We start from the raw sequence: 24519 nt of genomic DNA on the forward strand, positions 1-24519 counted from the left end.
ATCCTCAGTTCCTGCTGACCTCAGGTCAGTCTCTCATTCACTTATATATAATAATACTAATCCTCAGTTCCTGCTGACCTCAGGTCAGTCTCTCATTCACTTATATATAATAATACTAATCCTCAGTTCCTGCTGACCTCAGGTCAGTCTCTCATTCACTTATATATAATAATACTAAACCTCAGTACCTGCTGACCTCAGGTCAGTCTCTCATTCACTTATATATAATAATACTAAACCTCAGTACCTGCTGACCTCAGGTCAGTCTCTCATTCACTTATATATAATAATAATAATCCTCAGTACCTGCTGACCTCAGGTCAGTCTTATATGATAACAATAATAATAATATGCCATTTATCCAAAGCGACTTACAGTCATGTGTGCATACATTTTTACGTATGGGTGGTCCCGGGGATTGAACCCACTACCCTGGCGTTGCAAGCGCCAATGCTCTACCAACTGAGCTACAGAGGACCACATGCTTTTGTGTTTGTAGACCTGTAAATAGGGTTGTGTTGTATTCCACATTCATTGTTCTCATGAGAGGGCTTTAAATTCCTCTTAACAAGGAAGTTCTCCAGTCCTTTCATAATGGTTTCCTGGTTTGTCGAACCATTTATCCTGAGTTTCCCTGTCTTTCACTTTTATTGGCTGACTTCAGCTTGATGGGAGGAAATGCTGTTAAACCATTGATGTTCTGTGAATAAAGTAATTTGTCAGCATTGATTTAAATTTATCTGCTTCTTTTTAGGGGTGTCATTCTCCTTGGCAACCAGAGTTATGGGCTTGAACCAGTCAAGCAGTCGACAAATAATGAGCACCTCCTCTACCGCCTGGAGCACAGCCAATCAGAGCCCTTTGTCTGCGGAGTGACCAATGAGACGTCGCACACTGAGAGTCACTCACCCTTCGACCCCTCCCTCTCCATGACGGCACTTTTACGGGTTGGGATGTTTCTATTACACAGCATAGCAGAACATAACAGATATTAAAGTGTATTCAGGGTGAATGTTCTGATGACTGTCCAGACTAAACACACGCGAATGGATGTACTAGTCTCACTAAGGACTTTCTCTCATTTCTTCATAACAGAGAAAACGTAATTTACCTCAGACCAGATATGTCGAGTTGGTGTTGGTTGCTGACTTTCTCAGGGTAAAATACTTACTATTTGTCAATTTTATAGATGATGTGTAACTTGTATAGGGTGTTCCAACCTCTCCTCTGGGACCCCAAGCCGACCCCCAGCCGTTCCATGCATTTCTATTCCACAGCTAGCTCACCTGATTCAACTTGTCAACTTAATCACCAAGCCCTTCACCTAGGTCAATCAGGTGAGATGGCTCAGGGCTACGACTAAATTGTGAAAACGTCTGGGGGGGTCCCCGAGGATAGGTTTCAAAACCACTTGCCTAATGTGTAATCGTGAGTTAATGATACTCTAATGGGTTATATTAGAATGTATTCCTACATGATCATCAACTGACTGAGTTCTGCTGTTTCTCACCAGTATACCTACAAGAAGAAGAACGAGACAGCGGTGCGACAGGAGATGGTGGAACTAGCCAATCTGCTGGATGGGGTGACAAACTTATTTCCCTCTCTCGCTACTCAGTCTCAAGCGAACAAACATTGTTACACCGAAACGTACTTTCTTCGTCCTCATTGAGACCTACGGCTACAATGAGCTCTTCACTCAGGAGAAACAAGAGAAAGTACTAGACCAAGGGGTTGTTCAAATGTTACCCTGGGACGTACGGCCCACTGCTGGTTGTCTGTTCTCCCTGGGACGTACGGAATACTGCTGGTTGTCTGTTCTCCCTGGGACGTACGGCCCACTGCTGGTTGTCTGTTCTCCCTGGGACGTACGGCCCACTGCTGGTTGTCTGTTCTCCCTGGGACGTACGGCCCACTGCTGGTTGTCTGTTCTCCCTGGGACGTACGGAATACTGCTGGTTGTCTGTTCTCCCTGGGACGTACGGCCCACTGCTGGTTGTCTGTTCTCCCTGGGACGTACGGCCCACTGCTGGTTGTCTGTTCTCCCTGGGACGTACGGCCCACTGCTGGTTGTCTGTTCTCCCTGGGACGTACGGCCCACTGCTGGTTGTCTGTTCTCCCTGGGACGTACGGCCCACTGCTGGTTGTCTGTTCTCCCTGGGACGTACGGACTACTGCTGGTTGTCTGTTCTCCCTGGGACGTACGGACTACTGCTGGTTGTCTGTTCTCCCTGGGACGTACGGCCCACTGCTGGTTGTCTGTTTTACCTGATCATTAATATCACCCACCTGGTGGCACAGGTCTAACTCAGTCCCTGATTAGAGGGGAACAATTAAATAAGTGGCTTCCAGGTCCAGATTTGAATTTGAAGGTACTAGACAATCAAATGTATTTATTCATAAAGCCCTTTTTCACAACCGCAGATGTCACAAAGTGCTTTATACAGAAACCCAGCCTAAAATCCCAAACAGCAAGCAATGCAGATCCAATTTGTAAGTGGCTCTGGATAAGAGCGTCTGCTAAATGACTTAAATGCAGATGTAGAAGCACGGTGGCTAGGAAAAACTCCCTAGAAAAGGAAGCAACCTAGGAAGAAACCTGGAGAGGAACCAGGCTCTGAGGGGTGGCCAGTCCTCTTCTGGCTGTGCCGGGTGGAGATTATAAGAGTACATGGCCATTAAGGCCAGATCGTTCTTCAAGATGTTCAAACGTTTATAGATGACCAGCAGGGTCAAATAATAATCACAGTGGTTGTAGAGGGTGCAACAGGTCCGCTTCCAGGTCCAGATTTGAATTTGAGGGTACTAGATTATGTGGCTGTGTGGCCATAAATAATTAGCATAAACTGATGTCTTTTTGTATGTTTTTCTCTATCCATCTACAGTACTATAAGAAGCTGAACATCCGCGTGGTGTTGGTCGGCCTGGAGATCTTTAAGGAAGCCAACCCCTTTAGTGTGGAAGGCTCCGCGGGGGAAGTGTTGGGACGTTTCGTCAAGTGGAGGGCGACGGAGCTGCTACCCCGGATCAGGCATGACGACGCGCAGCTCATTGTGTGAGTGGAGAGACGTATGGGTTCTGTGTGGCTCAGTTCGTAAGAGAATGGCGCTAGCTAGGTCGTGGGTTCGATTCCCGTAGCGATCACATGTACACATACTAAAAAAATGCATACAGTCACTATAGTATGTACGTGGCTTTGAAAAGACAGTCTGCTAAGTGGCATATTCTATTGTATTAGATATTTGCATATGTCAGTACATTTATTGACATTTTCTCCTTTTTATTTTGTTCCATTTAAAGATTTGAATACCGCTGGTCTGTGATTTAGCATCTGACCACCGACTAGCGTGTGGTCCTCTGTAGCTCAGCTGGTAGAGCACGGCGCTTGTAACGCCAGGGTAGTGGGTTCGATCCCCGGGACCACCCATACACAAAAATGTATGCACGCATTACTGTAAGTCGCTTTGGATAAAAGCGTCTGCTAAATGGCATATTATTATTATTATTATTCATCTAATACTGAGCAGTTTGTCTCCAGCCGATGCATAGCAATGACTAGTTGATAAATGTTTCAATTGTGTCCCGATTACCCAATCATCTTAAGCCCTACGAGGTCCGGACTACTGCTGGTTCTCTCCTATCTGATAATGAATTGCACCGACCCTGATGTCCCAGGTTGAACTCAGTACAGGAACAATGAGCTAAAGCAGTGGAACTGGCTTCCACGCCCAGAGTTACATTATACAGCAGTGGAACTGGCTTCCACGCCCAGAGTTACATTATACAGCAGTGGAATTGGCTTCCACGCCCAGAGTTACATTATACAGCAGTGGAACTGGCTTCCACGCCCAGAGTTACATTATACAGCAGTGGAACTGGCTTCCACGCCCAGAGTTACATTATACAGCAGTGGAACTGGCTTCCACGCCCAGAGTTACATTATACAGCAGTGGAACTGGCTTCCACGCCCAGAGTTACATTATACAGCAGTGGAACTGGCTTCCACGCCCAGAGTTACATTATACAGCAGTGGAACTGGCTTCCACGCCCAGAGTTACATTATACAGCAGTGGAACTGGCTTCCACGCCCAGAGTTACATTATACAGCAGTGGAACTGGCTTCCACGCCCAGAGTTACATTATACAGCAGTGGAACTGGCTTCCACGCCCAGAGTTACATTATACAGCAGTGGAACTGGCTTCCACGCCCAGAGTTACATTATACAGCAGTGGAATTGGCTTCCACGCCCAGAGTTGACATTATACAGCAGTGGAACTGGCTTCCACGCCCAGAGTTACATTATACAGCAGTGGAACTGGCTTCCACGCCCAGAGTTACATTATACAGCAGTGGAACTGGCTTCCACGCCCAGAGTTACATTATACAGCAGTGGAACTGGCTTCCACGCCCAGAGTTACATTATACAGCAGTGGAACTGGCTTCCACGCCCAGAGTTACATTATACAGCAGTGGAACTGGCTTCCACGCCCAGAGTTACATTATACAGCAGTGGAACTGGCTTCCACGCCCAGAGTTACATTATACAGCAGTGGAACTGGCTTCCACGCCCAGAGTTACATTATACAGCAGTGGAACTGGCTTCACGCCCAGAGTTACATTATACAGCAGTGGAACTGGCTTCCACGCCCAGAGTTACATTATACAGCAGTGGAACTGGCTTCCACGCCCAGAGTTACATTATACAGCAGTGGAACTGGTTTCCACGCCCAGAGTTACATTATACAGCAGTGGAACTGGCTTCCACGCCCAGAGTTACATTATACAGCAGTGGAACTGGCTTCCACGCCCAGAGTTACATTATACAGCAGTGGAACTGGCTTCCCACGCCCAGAGTTACATTATACAGCAGTGGAATTGGCTTCCACGCCCAGAGTTACATTATACAGCAGTGGAACTGGCTTCCACGCCCAGAGTTACATTATACAGCAGTGGAACTGGCTTCCACGCCCAGAGTTACATTATACAGCAGTGGAACTGGCTTCCACGCCCAGAGTTACATTATACAGCAGTGGAACTGGCTTCCACGCCCAGAGTTACATTATACAGCAGTGGAACTGGCTTCCACGCCAGAGTTACATTATACAGCAGTGGAACTGGCTTCCACGCCCAGAGTTACATTATACAGCAGTGGAACTGGCTTCCACGCCCAGAGTTACATTATACAGCAGTGGAACTGGCTTCCACGCCCAGAGTTACATTATACAGCAGTGGAACTGGCTTCCACGCCCAGAGTTACATTATACAGCAGTGGAACTGGCTTCCACGCCAAGAGTTACATTATACAGCAGTGGAACTGGCTTCCACGCCCAGAGTTACATTATACAGCAGTGGAACTGGCTTCCACGCCCAGAGTTACATTATACAGCAGTGGAACTGGCTTCCACGCCCAGAGTTACATTATACAGCAGTGGAACTGGCTTCCACGCCAGAGTTACATTATACAGCAGTGGAACTGGCTTCCACGCCCAGAGTTACATTATACAGCAGTGGAACTGGCTTCCACGCCCAGAGTTACATTATACAGCAGTGGAACTGGCTTCCACGCCCAGAGTTACATTATACAGCAGTGGAACTGGCTTCCACGCCCAGAGTTACATTATACAGCAGTGGAACTGGCTTCCACGCCCAGAGTTACATTATACAGCAGTGGAACTGGCTTCCACGCCCAGAGTTACATTCTACAGCAGTGGAACTGGCTTCCACGCCCAGAGTTACATTATACAGCAGTGGAACTGGCTTCCACGCCCAGAGTTACATTATACAGCAGTGGAATTGGCTTCCACGCCCAGAGTTACATTATACAGCAGTGGAACTGGCTTCCACGCCCAGAGTTACATTATACAGCAGTGGAACTGGCTTCCACGCCCAGAGTTACATTATACAGCAGTGGAACTGGCTTCCACGCCCAGAGTTACATTATACAGCAGTGGAACTGGGCTTCCACGCCCAGAGTTACATTATACAGCAGTGGAACTGGCTTCCACGCCCAGAGTTACATTATACAGCAGTGGAACTGGCTTCCACGCCCAGAGTTACATTATACAGCAGTGGAACTGGCTTCCACGCCCAGAGTTACATTATACAGCAGTGGAACTGGCTTCCACGCCCAGAGTTACATTATACAGCAGTGGAACTGGCTTCCACGCCCAGAGTTACATTATACAGCAGTGGAACTGGCTTCCACGCCCAGAGTTACATTATACAGCAGTGGAACTGGCTTCCACGCCCAGAGTTACATTATACAGCAGTGGAACTGGCTTCCACGCCCAGAGTTACATTATACAGCAGTGGAACTGGCTTCCACGCCCAGAGTTACATTATACAGCAGTGGAACTGGCTTCCACGCCCAGAGTTACATTATACAGCAGTGGAACTGGCTTCCACGCCCAGAGTTACATTATACTCTGTAATGGAAGTGGACTGTAGTGTAGACTGATGGAAAGTTGTCATGTATTTTTCTGCAGTGGTGTGAAAAAGTACCCAGTTGTCATACTTGAGTAAAAGTAAAAGAAACCTTTTAACAGGAAATGACTCAAGTAAAAGTGAAAGTCACTCCAGTAAAATACTACTTGAGTAAAAGTCAAAAATTATTTGGTTTTAAATATACTTAAGTATCAAAAGTAAATGTCATTGCAAAAATGTACTTTAGTGTCAAAAGTAAAAGTATAAATCATTTCAAAGTCCTTTATATTAAGCAAACCAGTTAGCACAATTGTTCATGTTTTTTTTTAAATTTGCGGATAGCCAGGGGCAACACTCCAACCCTCAGACATCATTCAGAAACAAAGCAGTTGTGTTTAGTGAGTCCGCCAGATCAGAGGTAGTAGAGATGACCAGGGATGTTCTCTTGATAAGTGTGAATTGGACCATTTTCTTGTCCTGCTAAGCATTCAAAATGTAACGAGCACTTTTGGGTGTCAGGGAAAACGTATGGAGTAAAAAGTACATTATTTTCTTTAGGAATGTAGTGAAGTAAAGGTAAAAGTTGTCAAAAATATAAAAAGTAAAGTACAGATACCCCAAAAAAACTACTGAATTACTTTACACCACTGATTTTCTGTGATGTAAGTTGATCTACAGCTACGATACTTGTCCTGTAATGTCTGACATGTTTTCTCTTGGTTTTCCCAGCGGTCTGTTAGTTGATCAGCTTTGTTTTATCCTGTAATGTTTTTTTGTTTTTTTATTCTGTCTTTGTTTCCCAGTGGTCGGGCGGGTGCGTATGCGGGAGGGGTCCTGGGCATGGCGTTCGTGGGCACCGTGTGTTCTGCGGCCACCGCTGGAGGAATCAATGTGGTTAGTAGACAGTACAACTTACCCTTGTATCAGACTAACACATAAAGCATGTTTCAAAACTCGAGGCCCGCGGGCTGGATACGCCCATTCAATGCAGCCCGCGGGTAGTCTGAGTTTAACCCCCTAAGGTCGATGTCCCTACGGAAACTCAATTAGCGTAATAATAAAAAAATCCCCATAGAAACGTGCCGGTTTAAGATAGAGATATCTGTGTTTTTTGCATTGGATGCATCTTGATCCACCACATCCACCGATGTCGCACTTCCACATCTGAGGTGAAAGGTGACAGAGCTAGAGTGGTGTTTGTCAGACCATGAGACATCCTGAAAATCTGTCTCCTCAAAAGCATGTTTCAAACTCGATGCCTGCGGGACGGATACGCCCATTCAAGGCAGCCCCCGCAGGTAGTTTGAGTTTAAAGCTCCCATGCAGTCTTTTTAATGGTATTTTTAAATCATCACTGTATGTCTAATAAATAACTGTTTTATTTCATGAAAAGAACTCCACATTTATTTTTCATGATTTATTTCCCAGATCCTCCTTTTGCCATTGAAATACTCGTTCTGATTGTGTGGGCGTGTTGATACAGATGTTATTTCACAGCCCTGACTGGTGGATAGGATCGTCTGGACTCTAGAGCCTACCCCGCTTACCCTTTCAAAGTAGGAGGATACATATGCAAATAAAAGATGACTGGTCATTGGTCAGAATAATCAGATCAGATTGTGATGTCATGCTGTGGGCCAAAAGCTCCATCCCACCTAACCAGGCTGAAATTCCAGGCATAATTTTTTAAAAATAATAATCTTACACTAAAAGAGCATTATCATAATTTTCAGTGTTATTTCGACCTCACTGTGAAAGAAAAGGAAAATGCACTGCCGCTACTACTACTACTACTGCTACTACTACTACCCACTACTACTACTACTAATACTACTACTACTGCTACTACTATTACTACTATTACTACTACTACTACTACTACTACTACTACTACTACTACTACTACTACTACTACTACTATTATTATTATTCGTTTTTTTGCTTTTGGGGGGGGGGGGCGCAATCTAAGTCTACATTGAAATTACTGTAGTCCAAAGAAACCAATGAAAAGGCTTCCTTTGTGGCGTAGTGGTTTTGTTCTAACACCTAGTAGACTAACACCTAGCAGACTAATCCTTGTAACAGCTAGCCAGAGACAGGACCCTAACACCTAGCAGACTAATCCTTGTAACAGCTAGCCAGAGACAGGACCCTAACACCTAGCAGACTAATCCTTGTAACAGCTAGCCAGAGACAGGACCCTAACACCTAGCAGACTAATCCTTGTAACACCGAGCCAGAGACAGGACCCTAACACCTAGCAGACTAATCCTTGTAACAGCTAGCCAGAGACAGGACCCTAACACCTAGCAGACTAATCCTTGTAACACCGAGCCAGAGACAGGACCCTAACACCCTAGCAGACTAATCCTTGTAACAGCTAGCCGAGAGACAGGACCCTAACACCTAGCAGACTAATCCTTGTAACAGCTAGCCAGAGACAGGACCCTAACACCTAGCAGACTAATCCTTGTAACAGCTAGCCAGAGACAGGACCCTAACACCTAGCAGACTAATCCTTGTAACACCGAGCCAGAGACAGGACCCCAAACACCTAGCAGACTAATCCCTTGTAACAGCTAGCCAGAGACAGGACCCTAACACCTAGCAGACTAATCCTTGTAACAGCTAGCCAGAGACAGGACCCTAACACCTAGCAGACTAATCCTTGTAACAGCTAGCCAGAGACAGGACCCTAACACCTAGCAGACTAATCCTTGTAACAGCTAGCCGAGAGACAGGACCCTAACACCTAGCAGACTAATCCTTGTAACAGCTAGCCAGAGACAGGACCCTAACACCTAGCAGACTAATCCTTGTAACAGCTAGCCAGAGACAGGACCCTAACACCTAGCAGACTAATCCTTGTAACAGCTAGCCAGCTAGTACCATCTGACGTTGTGGTTGTTAGCATTTGTGAGGTCATGTCAGCCACCTGATAGGTCTAGATTATTCATGAGTCACTCTGATGTCGGAAGACAATAGTGCAGTTTGTTCTCAGACACACCATGGTTGCTTCCCAAATGACACCCATATTCCCTTTTAATGACACTACTTTTGACCAGAGCCTTGATCTAAAGTAGTGCACTATAAAAGCAATAGGGTACCATTTGGGATGCAGCTCATGAATAACACAGGAGTCAAACGGCTACACAGATGTAACAGGCAAGACCAGTCCACAGTGACGAAGAACAGCGTCTGTGGCATTCCACAGACCAGTCCACAGTGACGAAGAACAGCGTCTGTGGCATTCCACAGACCAGTCCGCAGTGACGAAGAACAGCGTCTGTGGCATTCCACAGACCAGTCCACAGTGACGAAGAACAGCGTCTGTGGCATTCCACAGACCAGTCCACAGTGATCGAAGAGCAGCGTCTGTGGCATTCCACAGACCAGTCCACAGTGACGAAGAACAGCGTCTGTGGCATTCCACAGACCAGTCCACAGTGACGAAGAACAGCGTCTGTGGCATTCCACAGACCAGTCCACAGTGACGAAGAACAGCGTCTGTGGCATTCCACAGACCAGTCCACAGTGACGAAGAGCAGCGTCTGTGGCATTCCACAGACCAGTCCACAGTGACGAAGAACAGCGTCTGTGGCATTCCACAGACCAGTCCACAGTGACGAAGAACAGCGTCTGTGGCATTCCACAGACCAGTCCACAGTGAGAAGCTACAGCGTCTGTGGCATTCCACAGACCAGTCCACAGTGACGAAGCACAGCGTCTGTGGCACTCCACAGACCAGTCCACAGTGACGAAGCACAGTGTCTGTAGCATTCCACAGACCAGTCCACAGTGACGAAGAACAGCGTCTGTGGCATTCCACAGACCAGTCCACAGTGACGAAGCACAGCGTCTGTGGCATTCCACAGACCAGTCCGCAGTGACGAAGAACAGCATCTGTGGCACTCCACAGACCAGTCCGCAGTGACGAAGAACAGCGTCTTTTTTATTTATTTATTTTATTTCACCTTTATTTAACCAGGTAAGCCAGTTGAGAACAGGTTCTCATTTACAACTGCGACCTGGCCAAGATAAAGCAAAGCAGTGCGATTAAAAACAACACAGAGTTACATATGGGGTAAAAAAAACATAAAGTCAGAAATACAACAGAAAATATATATACAGTGTGTGCAAATGTAGCAAGTTATGGAGGTAAGGCAATAAATAGGCTATAGTGCAGAATAATTACAATAGTATTAACACTGGAATGCTAGATGTGCAAGAGATTATGTGCAAATAGAGATACTGGGGTGCAAAAGAGCAAAATAAATAACAATATAGGGATGAGGTAGTTGGGTGGGCTAATTTCAGATGGGCTGTGTACAGGTGCAGTGATCGGTAAGGTGCTCTGACAACTGATGCTTAAAGTTATTGAGGGAGATAAGAGTCTCCAGCTTCAGAGATTTTTGCAATTCGTTCCAGTCATTGGCAGCAGAGAACTGGAAGGAATGGCGGCCAAAGGAGGTGTTGGCTTTGGGAATGACCAGTGAGATATACCTGCTGGAGCGCAGACTACGGGTGGGTGCTGCTATGGTGACCAATGAGCTAAGATAAGGCGGGATTTGCCTAGCAGTGATTTATAGATGGCCTGGAGCCAGTGGGTTTGACTGACGAACATGTAGTGAGGACCAGCCAACAAGAGCGTACAGGTCACAGTGGTGGGTAGTGTATGGGGCTTTGGAGACAAAACGGATGGCACTGTGATAGACTACATCCAATTTGCTGAGTAGAGTGTTGGAGGCTATTTTGTAAATGACATCGCAAAGTCAAGGATCGGTAGGATAGTCAGTTTTACGAGGGCATGTTTGGCAGCATGAGTGAAGGAGGCTTTGTTGCGAAATAGGAAGCCGATTCTAGATTTAACTTTGGATTGGAGATTATTTATGTGAGTCTGGAAGTTGAGTTTACAGTCTAACCAGACACCTAGATATTTGTAGTTGTCCACATACTCTAGGTCTGACCCGTCGAGAGTGGTGATTCTAGTCGGGTGGGCGGGTGCTAGCAGCGTCGATTGAAAAGCATGCATTTAGTTTTACTAGTGTTTAAGAGCAGTTGAAGGCTACTGAAGGATTGTTGTATGGCATTGAAGCTCGTTTGGAGGTTTGTTACACACAGTGTCCAATGAAGGGCCAGATGTATACAAAATGGTGTCGTCTGCGTAGAGGTGGATCTGAGAGTCACCAGCAGCAAGAGCGACATCATTGATATACACGGAGAAAAGTGTCGGCCCAAGAATTGAACCCTGTGGCACCCCCATAGAGACTGCCATAGGTCCAGACAACAGGCCCTCCGATTTGAACACTGAACTCTATCTGAGAAGTAGTTGGTGAACCAGGCGAGGCAGTCATTTGAGAAACCAAGGCTATTTAGTCTGCCAATAAGAATGCGGTGGTTGACCACAGACCAGTCCACAGTGACGAAGCACAGCGTCTGTGGCATTCCACAGATTCTCCTTTGTATTGTAATGTGCAGCGCTCTGTGTAATACCAGGTTCCAAAGGCTCCCTGTTTGTCGTTATGGTATTCAGAGTATTTTAAACTCCTTTTTGTGCTTTTGGTTTAAATCATAATTTCTTCTTATACACTTTGAACGATTCCAAATATGAAACCTATATGAGCAGCGGTGTGTGTGTCTTCCACTGAATGTTTTCTCCAGTATGGTGGCGACAATCTGGGCTACGTCTCCACTGTAGTGGCCCACGAGATGGGCCATAACCTGGGCATGAATCACGATGACGGCCGCTGCACCTGTAATGGAGGGAGCTGTGTCATGGCTGCCACGGCATCGTAAGTAAAGTCCTGTCATCACCACACACTAAACCAACGTTCTCCTTTTATTTGACCCCTTTTTTTTCCCCCTTTGCATTGTCTTTTTAAGAGGCCATCTGCTATTCAACCTGTTTGTTGAACTATATTAGATGTGAAGTTGCCACTGTATTGGTCAACACTGTTTGGACACACCTACTCATTCAAGGGTTTTTCTTTATTTTTTTATTTTTTTACATTGTAGAATAGTAGTGAAGACCTCAACTATGAAATAACACATGGAATCATGTAGTAACCAAAAAAGTGTTAACAATTTAAAAAATATATATATTTCAGATTCTTCAAATAGCCACCCTTTGCACACTCTTGGCATTCTCTCAACCAGCTTCACCTGGAATGCTTTTCCAACAGCCTTGAAGGAGTTCCCACATATGCTGAGCACTTGTTGGCTGCTTTTCCTTCACTCATCCCAAACCATCTCAATTGGGTTGAGGTCGGGTGATTGTGGAGGCCAGGTCATCTGATGCAGCACTCCATCACTCTCCTTCTTCGTCAAATAGCCCTTACACAGCCTGGAGGTGTGTTGGGTCATTGTCCTGTTGAAAAACAAATAATAGTCCCACTAAGCCCAAACCAGATGGGATGGCGTATCGCTGCAGAATGCTGTGGTAGCCATGCTGGTTAAGTGTGCCTTGAATTCTAAATACATCACAGACGGTGTCACCGGCAAAGCACCCCCACACCATCACACCTCCTCCTCCATGCTTTACGGTGGGAAATACACATGCGGAGATCATCCGTTCACCCACACCGCGTCTCACAAAGACACAGCGGTTGGAACAAAAAATCTCAAATTTGGACTCTAGACCAAAGGACACATTTCCACTGGTCTAATGTCCATTTCTCGTGTTTCTTGGCCCAAGCAGGTCTCTTCTTCTTATTGGTGTCCTTTAGTAGTGGTTTCTTTGCATCAATTTGACCATGAAGGCCTGATTACACAGTCCACTCTGAACAGTTGATGTTGACATTTGTCTGGGACTTTAACTCTGTGAAGCATTTATTTGGGCTGCAATCTGAGGCTGGTAACTAATTAACTTATCCTCTGCAGCAGAAGTAACTCTGGGTCTTCCTTTCCTGTGGCGGTCCTCATGAGAGCCAGTTTCATCATAGCGCTTGATGGTTTTAGCGACTGCACTTGAAGAAACTTTAAAAGTTCTTGAAATGTTCCACATTGACTGACCTTCATGTCTTAAAGTAATGATGGACTGTCGCTTTCTCTATGCTTATTTGAGCTGCTCTTGCCATAATATGGACTTGGTCTTTTACCAAATTGGACTATCTTCTGTATTCCCCCTACCTTGTCACAACACAATTGATTGGCTCAAACGCATTAAGAAGGAAAGGAATTCCACAAATGAACTTTTTAAGAAGGCACACCTGTTAATTGAAATGCGTTCCAGGTGACCACCTCATGAAGCTGGTTGAGAGAATGCCAAGAGTGTGCAAAGCTGTCATCAAGGCAAAGGGTGGCTATTTGAATACTCTCAAATATAAAATATATTTTCATTTGTTTATCACTTTTTTGGTTACTACATGATTCCATATGTGTTATTTCATAGTTTTGATGTCTTCACTATTATTCTACAATGTAGAAAATAGTAACAATAAAGAAAAACCCTTGAATGAGTAGGTGTATCCAAACTTTTGACTGGTACTGTATATATACAGAAAAGTATGTGGACACCCCTTCAAATTAGTGGATTTGGCTATGTCAGCAACGGGTGTGGCTGAAAAAAATAATAATTGATCACACAGCCATGCAATCTCCATAGACAAACAATGGCAGTAGAATGGCCTTACTGAAGAGCTCAGTGACTTTCAACGTGGCACCGTCATAGGATGCTACCTTTCCGGCATGTCAGTTTGTCAAAATTCTGCCCTGCTAGAGCTGCCCCGGTCAACTGTAAGTGCTGTTATTGTGAAGTGGAAACATCTAGGAGCAACAACGACTCAGCCGTGAAGTTGTAGGTCACACAAGCTCACAGAACGGGACCGGCGAGTGCTGAAGCGCGTAGAGGTAAAAATCGTCTGTCCTCGGTTGCAACACTCACTACCGAGTTCCAAACTGCCTCTGGAAGCAACGTCAGCACAAGAACTGTTCGTCGGGAGCTTCATGAAATGGGTTTCCATGGCCGAGCAGCCGCACACAAGCCTAAGATCAACATGCGCGACGCCAAGCATCAGCTGGAGTGGTGTAAAGCTCGCCGCCATTGGACTCTGGAGCAGTGAAAACGGTTCACCATCTGGCAGTCTGACGGACAGGAGCGGATGCCAGGAGAACGCTACCTGCCCCAATGCATACTATAAAGTTTGGTGGAGGAGGAATAATGGTCTGGGGCTGTTTTTCATGGTTCAGGCCCCTTAGTTCCAGTGAAGGGAAATCTTAACACTACAGCATACAATGGCATTCTAGACGATTCTGTGCTTCCAACTTTGTGGCAACAGTTTGGGGAAGGCCCTTTCCTGTTTCAGCATGACAATGCCCCCGTGCACAAACCGAGGTCCATACAGAAATGGTTTGTCGAGATCGGTGTGGAAGAACTTGACTGGCCTGCACAGAGCCCTGACCTCAACCCCATCGAACACCTTTGGAATTAATTGGAACGCCGACTGTGAGCCAGGCCTAATCGCCCAAAATCAGTGCCGACCTCACTAATGCTCTTGTGGCTGAATGGAAGCAAGTCCAGCAATGTTCCAACATCTAGTGGAAAGCAGAAGAGTGGAGGCTGTTATGGCAGCAAAGGAGGGGGACCAACTCCATATTAATGCCCATGATTCTGGAATGAGATGTTTGACGAGCGGGTGTCCACATACTGTTGGTCAAATTGATAAGTGGATGTCTGATAGAAATAAAGCCATTGATTTTGTAAATGATTGAATGATTCCATTTCTATAGTATGCATGTACAGCATTGTTAGATGTCTTCTCCTCCCAGTGGATCCACCCTCTTCAGTGGCTGTAGTGCCTCTGACTTTGAGCGTCTGGTCCTGCGTGGCGGAGGGATGTGTCTGCTGAACCAGCCCTCCCAGTCAAACGTCATCTCTGTTGCTAAGTGTGGCAACGGCATGTTGGAGGAAGGAGAGGCGTGCGACTGTGGAACACCCCAGGTACTGTCTGTCTCTGTCTGTCTGCCTGTCTGTCTGCCTGTCTGTCTGCCTGTCTGTCTGCCTGTCTGTCTGACTACCTGTCTGTCTGCCTGTCTGCCTGTCTGTCTCTGTCTGACTACCTGTCTGTCTGACTACCTGTCTGTCTGCCTGTCTGTCTGTCTGTCTGCCTGTCTGTCTGACTACCTGTCTGTCTGCCTGTCTGTCTCTGTCTGACTACCTGTCTGTCTGACTACCTGTCTGTCTGCCTGTCTGTCTCTGTCTGTCTGCCTGTCTGTCTGACTACCTGTCTGTCTGCCTGTCTGTCTCTGTCTGTCTGTCTGACTACCTGTCTGTCTGACTACCTGTCTGTCTGTCTGTCTGTCGACAATAACAATAGGCCATGGTGCCTCACCATACTAGTGGGAATAAGTTACCTATTGAATGGCTTTCTATAATGCTTGATTTGTTGATTCATTGACACATTGATTGATATGTATAATTGATTCATGATTAATTGCTTTATATTATTACGAAGCTGTTGTGTTAATGGGAGCTTTGGCTGAGTGTTGTTTGGTGTTTTGGATTCATTATGGATCCCCATTAGTTCCTGCCAAGGCAGCAGCTACTCTTCCTGGGGTTTATTATGGATCCCCATTAGTTCCTGCCAAGGCAGCAGCTACTCTTCCTGGGGTTTATTATGGATCCCCATTAGTTCCTGCCAAGGCAGCAGCTACTCTTCCTGGGGTTTATTATGGATCCCCATTAGTTCCTGCCAAGGCAGCAGCTACTCTTCCTGGGGTATATTAGGGATCCCCATTAGTTCCTGACAAGGCAGCAGCTACTCTTCCTGGGGTTTATTATGGATCCCCATTAGTTCCTGCCAAGGCAGCAGCTACTCTTCCTGGGGTTTATTATGGATCCCCATTAGTTCCTGCCAAGGCAGCAGCTACTCTTCCTGGGGTTTATTATGGATCCCCATTAGTTTCTTGTCAAGGCAGCAGCTACTCTTCCTGGGGTTTATTATGGATCCCCATTAGTTCCTGTCAAGGCAGCAGCTACTCTTCCTGGGGTTTATTATGGATCCCCATTAGTTCCTGTCAAGGCAGCAGCTACTCTTCCTGGGGTTTATTATGGATCCCCATTAGTTCCTGCCAAGGAGCAGCTACTCTTCCTGGGGTTTATTATGGATCCCCATTAGTTCCTGCCAAGGCAGCAGCTACTCTTCCTGGGGTTTATTATGGATCCCCATTAGTTTCTGCCAAGGCAGCAGCTACTCTTCCTGGGGTTTATTATGGATCCCCATTAGTTCCTGCCAAGGCAGCAGCTACTCTTCCTGGGGGTTTATTATGGATCCCCATTAGTTCCTGCCAAGGCAGCAGCTACTCTTCCTGGGGTTTATTATGGATCCCCATTAGTTCCTGACAAGGCAGTAGCTACTCTTCATAGATGACCAGCAGGGTAAAATAATAATCACAGTGGTTGTAGTCCTGTGTAGTTCAGTTGGTAGAGCATGGCGCTTGCAACGCCAGGGTTGTGGGTTCGATTCCCACGGGGACCAGTATGAAAAAAAAAAAAGAATTGCACTCACTAACTGTAAGTCGGTCTGGATAAGAGCGTCTGCTAAATGACTAAAATGTCAAATGTAGAGGTTGCAACAGGTCAGTACCTCAGGAGTAAATGTCACTTGGCTTTTCATAGCCGGGCATTTAGAGGTTGAAATAGCAGGTGCGGTAGAGAGAGAGAGTTGAAAACAGCAGTTCTGGGACAAGGCAGCACGTCCAGTGAACAGGTCAGGGTTCCATAGTCGCAGGCAGAACAGTTGAAACTGGAGCAGCAGCACGACCAGGTGGACTGGGGACAGCCAGGGAGTCATCAGGCCAGGTAGTCCTGAGGCATGGTCCTAGGGTTCAGGTCCTCCGGGAGGGAGAGAGAGAGAGAGGGAGAATTAGAGGGAGCATACTTAAATTCATACAGGACACCAGATAAGACAGGAGAATAACACCAGATATAACAGACTGACCCCAGCCCCCCGGCACATAGACTATTGCAGCATAGATACTGGAGTCAAGGCAGCATCTAGTCTTCCTGGGGTTTATTATGGATCCCCATTAGTTCCTGCCAAGGCAGCAGCTACTCTTCCTGGGGTTTATTATGGATCCCCATTAGTTCCTGCCAAGGCAGCAGCTACTCTTCCTGGGGTTTATTATGGATCCCCATTAGTTCCTGTCAAGGCAGCAGCTACTCTTCCTGGGGTTTATTATGGATCCCCATTAGTTCCTGCCAAGGCAGCAGCTTCTCTTCCTGGGGTTTGTTATGGATCCCCATTAGTTCCTGCCAAGGCAGCAGCTTCTCTTCCTGGGGTTTATTATGGATCCCCATTAGTTCCTGCCAAGGCAGCAGTTACTCTTCCTGGGGTTTATTATGGATCCCCATTAGTTCCTGCCAAGGCAGCGGACTCTTCCTGGGGTTTATTATGGATCCCCCATTAGTTCCTGCCAAGGCAGCAGCTACTGTACTTGGTCCAACAAAATTAAGGCAGTTATATACAATTACAACCGATTTCACAAGACATTAAGTGTGTTCCCTCAGGCCACTACTCTATCACATATCTATCCTTGTGTACGTGTCTTATGTGTGTCTGTGTCTGTGTGTGTGTCTCTTCACAGTCCCGGCTGTTCCATAAGGTGTAGTTTTATCTGGTTTAAAAAAAAAAATATCTGATTCTACTGCTTGAATGAGTTGATGTGGAATAGAGTTCCATGTAGTCATGGCTCTATGTAGTACTGTGCGCTCCCATAGTCTGTTCTGGACTTGGGGACTGTGAAGAGACCTCTGGTGGCATGTCTTGTCGGGTATGCATGGGTGTCCGAGCTGTGTGCCAGTAGTTTAAACAGACAGCTCAGTGCATTCAGCATGTCAAATACTTCTCACAAATACAAGTAGTGATGAAGTGAATCTCTCCTCCACTTTGAGCCAGGAGAGATTGACATGCATATTAATAATGTTAGCTCTCCGTGTAATTTAAGGGCCAGCCGTGCTGCCCTGTTCTGGGCCAATTGTAATTTCCCAAGTCCCTCTTTGTGGCACCTGACCACAGGACTGAACAGTAGTCCAGGTACCACAAAACTAGGGCCTGTAGGACCTGCCCTGTTGATAGCAATGTCAAGAAAGCAGAGCAGCACTTTTATTATGGACATCTTAGCTACTGTTTCATCAATATGTTTTGACAATTACATTTTACAACCCAGGGTTACTCCATGCAGTTTAGTCTCCTCAGCTTGCTCAAATTCCACATTATTAATTACAGGATTTAGTTGAGGTTTAGTGTTTAGTGAATGATTGGTCCCAAATACAATGCTTTTAGTTTTTTAAATATTTAGGACCAGCTTATTTCTTGCCACCCATTCTTAAACTGACTGCAGCTCTTTAAGTGTTGCAGTGATTTCAGTCGCTGTAGTAGCTGACGTGTATAGTGTTGAGTCATCAGCATACATAGACAAACTGGCTTTACTCAGAGCCAGTGGCAGGTCATTAGGAAAGATTGAAAAAAGTAAGGGGCCTAGACAGCTGCCCTGGGGAATTCCTGATTCTACCTGGATTATGTTGGAGAGGCTTCCATTAAAGAACACCCTCTGTGTTCTGTTAGACAGGTAACCCTTTATCCACAGCAGGGGGTGTAAAGCCATAACACATACGTTTTTCCAGCAGCAGATTATGATTGATAATGTCAGAAGCTGCACTGAAGACTAACAGAACAGCTCCCACAATCTTTTTTATCATCAATTTCTCTCAGCCAGTCATCAGTCAGTGTTGTGCTTGTTGAATATCCTTCCCTATTATCGTGCTGAAAGTCTGTTAACTGTGAAATAGCATTGTATTTGGTCCCCCAAAGAAATGGCCCCTTTACTAAGGGTTGGTAACAGGCTGATTGGTCGGCTGTTTGAGCCGATAAAAGTTGCTTTGCTATTCTTTGGTAGTGGAATTACTTTCGCTTCCTCCAGGCCTGAGGGCACACACTTTCCTGCAGGCTTAGATTGAAGATATGGCAAATAGGAGTGGCAATATCGGTCCGCTATCATCTTCAGTAATTTTCCATCCAAGATGTCAGACCCAGGTAGCTTTTATCATTGTTGATAGACAACAATCTTTTTTTTTTCAGCTCTTCCACACTCACTTTAAGGATTTGTTTTATAATTTGGTCAGTTATGCATGGATGTGTAGGTTCAGAATTAGTTGTTGGCGTGTCATGCCTAAATTTGCTAATCTTGCCAATGTTGCAGGAGTGTACCAATAAGTGCTGTGACGCGCCACCTGTAAGTTGACCTGGGGATCGGCCTGCGCTCAGGGGAAGCTGCTGCAAGGACTGCAAGGTTAGTCGGCTGCTGTCTGTCTTCTAAACTGTATGGATTAGGATGCTCCCAAACCTGACAGCAAATCAATGATTTTCAATTAGAGTCGTTTGTTGGGGGAGGGCCTAGGATTGTGTTGCGCTGTTTGTCAGAAATGTTTGGGAGGTTTCAACTTTTTAATGCAATGATGGATCCGTCAACCGATTTTGAAAAATTATTAATAACGTTTCTCCGGCCTAATTTCTCTCCAATTTCAGATCAGCGTGTCAGGGACACCGTGCAGGGGATCTGTCAACACATGTGACCTCCCAGAATACTGCAACGGCTCCACAGCCTTCTGTCCCTCTGACTTCTATATCATGGACGGGCTTCCCTGTGAGAATGACGCAGCGTACTGTTACGAGGGCCGCTGCCAGACCTACGACTACCAATGCAAATTTCTCTTTGAAGAAGGTAGGCTATTGTACAAAATGAATACCGGTATATCTGACATGACTGCATTGGCCTTTTTAAACGAACAAGAAAGTACTGTCACCTTGTGTCTGGCAGTTAATACTTTTATTTCTTTGTCTGAAATGTATATCTTTTGATTATTTTATTTCCAGGTGCAAGAAAGGCAGCAGATGTCTGCTTTCAGACTGCTAATCTAAAGGGGGATACGTTTGGGAACTGTGGAATGACATCGTCAGGGAACTATGTGAAATGTAGCTCGACGTAAGTGCTCAGAATTTGTTATCAGCATTCATAATTAAAAGTAAGATAAGAAATATTTTATTTATTTTGTCTTAGTGAATTTATATTTGTCATATTGTATAGGAAAACGGGCTGAGTATAGAAAACAGAAACGGGCTGAGTATAGGAACAGAAACAGAAACGGGCTGAGTATAGGAAACGGGCTGAGTATAGAAACAGAAACGGGCTGAGTATAGAAACAGACCAAGTATAGGAAACGGGCTGAGTATAGAAACGGCCTGAGTATAGAAACCGAAACGGGCTGAGTATAGGAAACGGGCTGAGTATAGAAACGGGCTGAGTATAGAAACAGAAACAGACTGACAATTGAACCAGAAACGGCCTGAGTATAGGAATTAAATATAGAACCAGAAACGGGCTGAGAATAGAAACGGGCTGAGTATAGAACCAGAAACGGGCTGAGTATAGAACCAGAAACGGGCTGAGTATAGAACCAGAAACGGGCTGAGAATAGAAACGGGCTGAGTATAGAACCAGAAACGGGCTGAGTATAGAACCAGAAACGGGCTGAGTATAGAACCAGAACCAGACTGAGTATAGAAACGGCCAGAGTATAGAACCAGAAACGGGCTGAGAATAGAAACGGGCTGAGTATAGAACCAGAAACGGGCTGAGTATAGAACCAGAAACGGGCTGAGTATAGAACCAGAAACAGACTGAGTATAGAACCAGAAACGGGCTGAGAATAGAAACGGGCTGAGTATAGGAACAGAAACAGAAACGGGCTGAGTATAGGAAACGGGCTGAGTATAGAAACAGAAACGGGCTGAGTATAGAAACAGACCAAGTATAGGAAACGGGCTGAGTATAGAAACGGCCTGAGTATAGAAACCGAAACGGGCTGAGTATAGGAAACGGGCTGAGTATAGAAACGGGCTGAGTATAGAAACAGAAACAGACTGACAATTGAACCAGAAACGCCTGAGTATAGGAATTGAGTATAGAACCAGAAACGGGCTGAGAATAGAAACGGGGCTGAGTATAGAACCAGAAACGGGCTGAGTATAGAACCAGAAACAGACTGAGTATAGAACCAGAAACGGGCTGAGAATAGAAACGGGCTGAGTATAGAACCAGAAACGGGCTGAGTATAGAACCAGAAACAGACTGAGTATAGAACCAGAAACGGGCTGAGTATAGAACCAGAAACGGGCTGAGTTAGAACCAGAAACAGGCTGAGTATAGAACCAGAAACAGGCTGAGTATAGAACCAGAAACAGGCTGAGTATAGAACCAGAAACAGGCTGAGTATAGAACCAGAAACGGGCTGAGTATAGAAACAGAAACAGACTGAGTATAGAACCAGAAACGGGCTGAGTATAGAACCAGAAACAGACTGAGTATAGAACCAGAAACGGGCTGAGTATAGAACCAGAAACAGGCTGAGTATAGAACCAGAAACGGGCTGAGTATAGAGTTACTGCTGATGCCGTCCCTGTCTCCACTGTCTCCCCTGCAGTAATGCCATGTGTGGGAAGGTGCAGTGCACTAATGTAGACACCAACAAGCCCCCTCCTGGAGGCTCCGTCAGTAACCAGATTATAGATGGCTCGTCATGTGTCAACGCAGACTTTAACCTTGGCACTGATGTTCTGGACCCTGCCTATGTCCACCGGGGCAGCCCCTGTGCCAAGGGAATGGTAAGGCTTATGGGTCATTTTGGTTTTGGGGTCCCTTTTTCCATCTTTCCATTTGACATTTTAGTCATTTAGCAGACACTCTTATCCAGAGCGACTTACAGGAGCAATTAGGGTTAAGTGCCTTGCTCAAGGGCACATCGACAGATTTTTCACCTAGTCGGCTCAGGGATTAGAACCCGCGACCTTTTGGTTACTGGCACAACGCTCTAAACCACTAAGCTACCTGCCAACCTATCTTTCTAAGATGATTTCACTTCTTCCACAGGGTGTGGGTGTGTGTTGAGGCATTAGGAGTACAGTAATGCTTTGTAGACATTGCTATGGGACATTTGATTGAATCCAGAGATAAAACCCAGTACTCATCTCTTTTTTCTTCCAGGCCTGTATTGACTTCCAGTGTGTGAATGCCTCAGCTCTACTGCCTGTGAACCTCCACTGTGATGCCAAGAACACATGTAACAGTCGGGGGGTAAGATAAGATGGGGTTGGACACATCACATGTTGCAGGCTCTCTGATGGCCTCTTCTGGGGAGAGATCTCGGTGTCTAGAAGGGGTTGGACACATCACATGTTGCAGGCTCTCTGATGGCCTCTTCTGGGGAGAGATCTCGGTGTCTAGAAGGGGTTGGACACATCACATGTTGCAGGCTCTCTGATGGCCTCTTCTGGGGAGAGATCTCAGTGTCTAGAAGGGGTTGGACACATCACATGTTGCAGGCTCTCTGATGGCCTCTTCTGGGGAGAGATCTCAGTGTCTAGAAGGGGTTGGACACATCACATGTTGCAGGCTCTCTGATGGCCTCTTCTGGGGAGAGATCTCAGTGTCTAGAAGGGGTTGGACACATCACATGTTGCAGGCTCTCTGATGGCCTCTTCTGGGGAGAGATCTCAGTGTCTAGAAGGGGTTGGACACATCACATGTTGCAGGCTCTCTGATGGCCTCTTCTGGGGAGAGATCTCAGTGTCTAGAAGGGGTTGGACACATCACATGTTGCAGGCTCTCTGATGGCCTCTTCTGGGGAGAGATCTCAGTGTCTAGAAGGGGTTGGACACATCACATGTTGCAGGCTCTCTGATGGCCTCTTCTGGGGAGAGATCTCGTCCTCTAGAAGGGGTTGGACACATCACATGTTGCAGGCTCTCTGATGGCCTCTTCTGGGGAGAGATCTCGTCCTCTAGAAGGGGTTGGACACATCACATGTTGCAGGCTCTCTGATGGCCTCTTCTGGGGAGAGATCTCAGTGTCTAGAAGGGGTTGGACACATCACATGTTGCAGGCTCTCTGATGGCCTCTTCTGGGGAGAGATCTCGTCCTCTAGAAGGGGTTGGACACATCACATGTTGCAGGCTCTCTGATGGCCTCTTCTGGGGAGAGATCTCAGTGTCTAGAAGGGGTTGGACACATCACATGTTGCAGGCTCGCTGATGGCCTCTTCTGGGGAGAGATCTCAGTGTCTAGAAGGGGTTGGACACATCACATGTTGCAGGCTCTCTGATGGCCTCTTCTGGGGAGAGATCTCAGTGTCTAGAAGGGGTTGGACACATCACATGTTGCAGGCTCTCTGATGGCCTCTTCTGGGGAGAGATCTCAGTGTCTAGAAGGGGTTGGACACATCACATGTTGCAGGCTCTCTGATGGCCTCTTCTGGGGAGAGATCTCAGTGTCTAGAAGGGGTTGGACACATCACATGTTGCAGGCTCTCTGATGGCCTCTTCTGGGGAGAGATCTCAGTGTCTATTGTATTGGTTGGTTGATTGGTTAATTAATTAATTGATTGATTGATTGGTTGATATATCTTCCCCAGGTGTGTAATAACAAGGGGAACTGCCACTGTATTGACGGCTGGGGACCTCCTTACTGTGCCAAGTCCGGGAGTGGGGGCAGTGTGGACAGCGGCCCTGCTCAGATAGGTACTGTTCACTGTACACCTTTCCCATCTCTACCTGCCATTATAGATAGGTACTGTTCACTGTTCACCTTTCCCATCTCTACCTGCCATTATAGATAGGTACTGTTCACTGTTCACCTTTCCCATCTCTACCTGCCATTATAGATAGGTACTGTTCACTGTTCACCTTTCCCATCACTACCTGCCATTATAGATAGGTACTGTTCACTGTTCACCTTTCCCATCACTACCTGCCATTATAGATAGGTACTGTTCACTGTTCACCTTTCCCATCTCTACCTGCCATTATAGATAGGTACTGTTCACTGTTCACCTTTCCCATCTCTACCTGCCATTATAGATAGGTACTGTTCACTGTTCACCTTTCCCATCTCTACCTGCCATTATAGATAGGTACTGTTCACTGTTCACCTTTCCCATCACTACCTGCCATTATAGATAGGTACTGTTCACTGTACACCTTTCCCATCTCTACCTGCCATTATAGATAGGTACTGTTCACTGAACACCTTTCCCATCTCTACCT

At 46.1% G+C, this 24519-nt stretch overlaps 1 protein-coding gene across 1 annotated transcript in view; it reads left to right on the plus strand.

The window, feature by feature from the left end:
* Positions 1 to 24519, plus strand: part of LOC123487491 (disintegrin and metalloproteinase domain-containing protein 9-like) — a 49467-nt gene that overhangs the window by 13618 nt on the left and 11330 nt on the right. The window contains exons 6-19 of the mRNA XM_045218700.1: positions 755 to 947; positions 1096 to 1158; positions 1514 to 1585; positions 2886 to 3055; positions 7228 to 7318; positions 12086 to 12216; positions 15191 to 15362; positions 19622 to 19647; positions 19687 to 19711; positions 19948 to 20143; positions 20296 to 20404; positions 21903 to 22083; positions 22463 to 22552; positions 23889 to 23994. Coding sequence (XP_045074635.1) covers positions 755 to 947; positions 1096 to 1158; positions 1514 to 1585; positions 2886 to 3055; positions 7228 to 7318; positions 12086 to 12216; positions 15191 to 15362; positions 19622 to 19647; positions 19687 to 19711; positions 19948 to 20143; positions 20296 to 20404; positions 21903 to 22083; positions 22463 to 22552; positions 23889 to 23994 — 1625 coding nt within the window. The remainder of the gene's footprint in view (positions 1 to 754; positions 948 to 1095; positions 1159 to 1513; positions 1586 to 2885; positions 3056 to 7227; positions 7319 to 12085; positions 12217 to 15190; positions 15363 to 19621; positions 19648 to 19686; positions 19712 to 19947; positions 20144 to 20295; positions 20405 to 21902; positions 22084 to 22462; positions 22553 to 23888; positions 23995 to 24519) is intronic.

The sequence above is a fragment of the Coregonus clupeaformis genome, unplaced genomic scaffold, assembly GCF_020615455.1.
Source record: "Coregonus clupeaformis isolate EN_2021a unplaced genomic scaffold, ASM2061545v1 scaf1732, whole genome shotgun sequence".
Classification (NCBI taxonomy): Eukaryota; Metazoa; Chordata; class Actinopteri; order Salmoniformes; family Salmonidae; genus Coregonus; species Coregonus clupeaformis.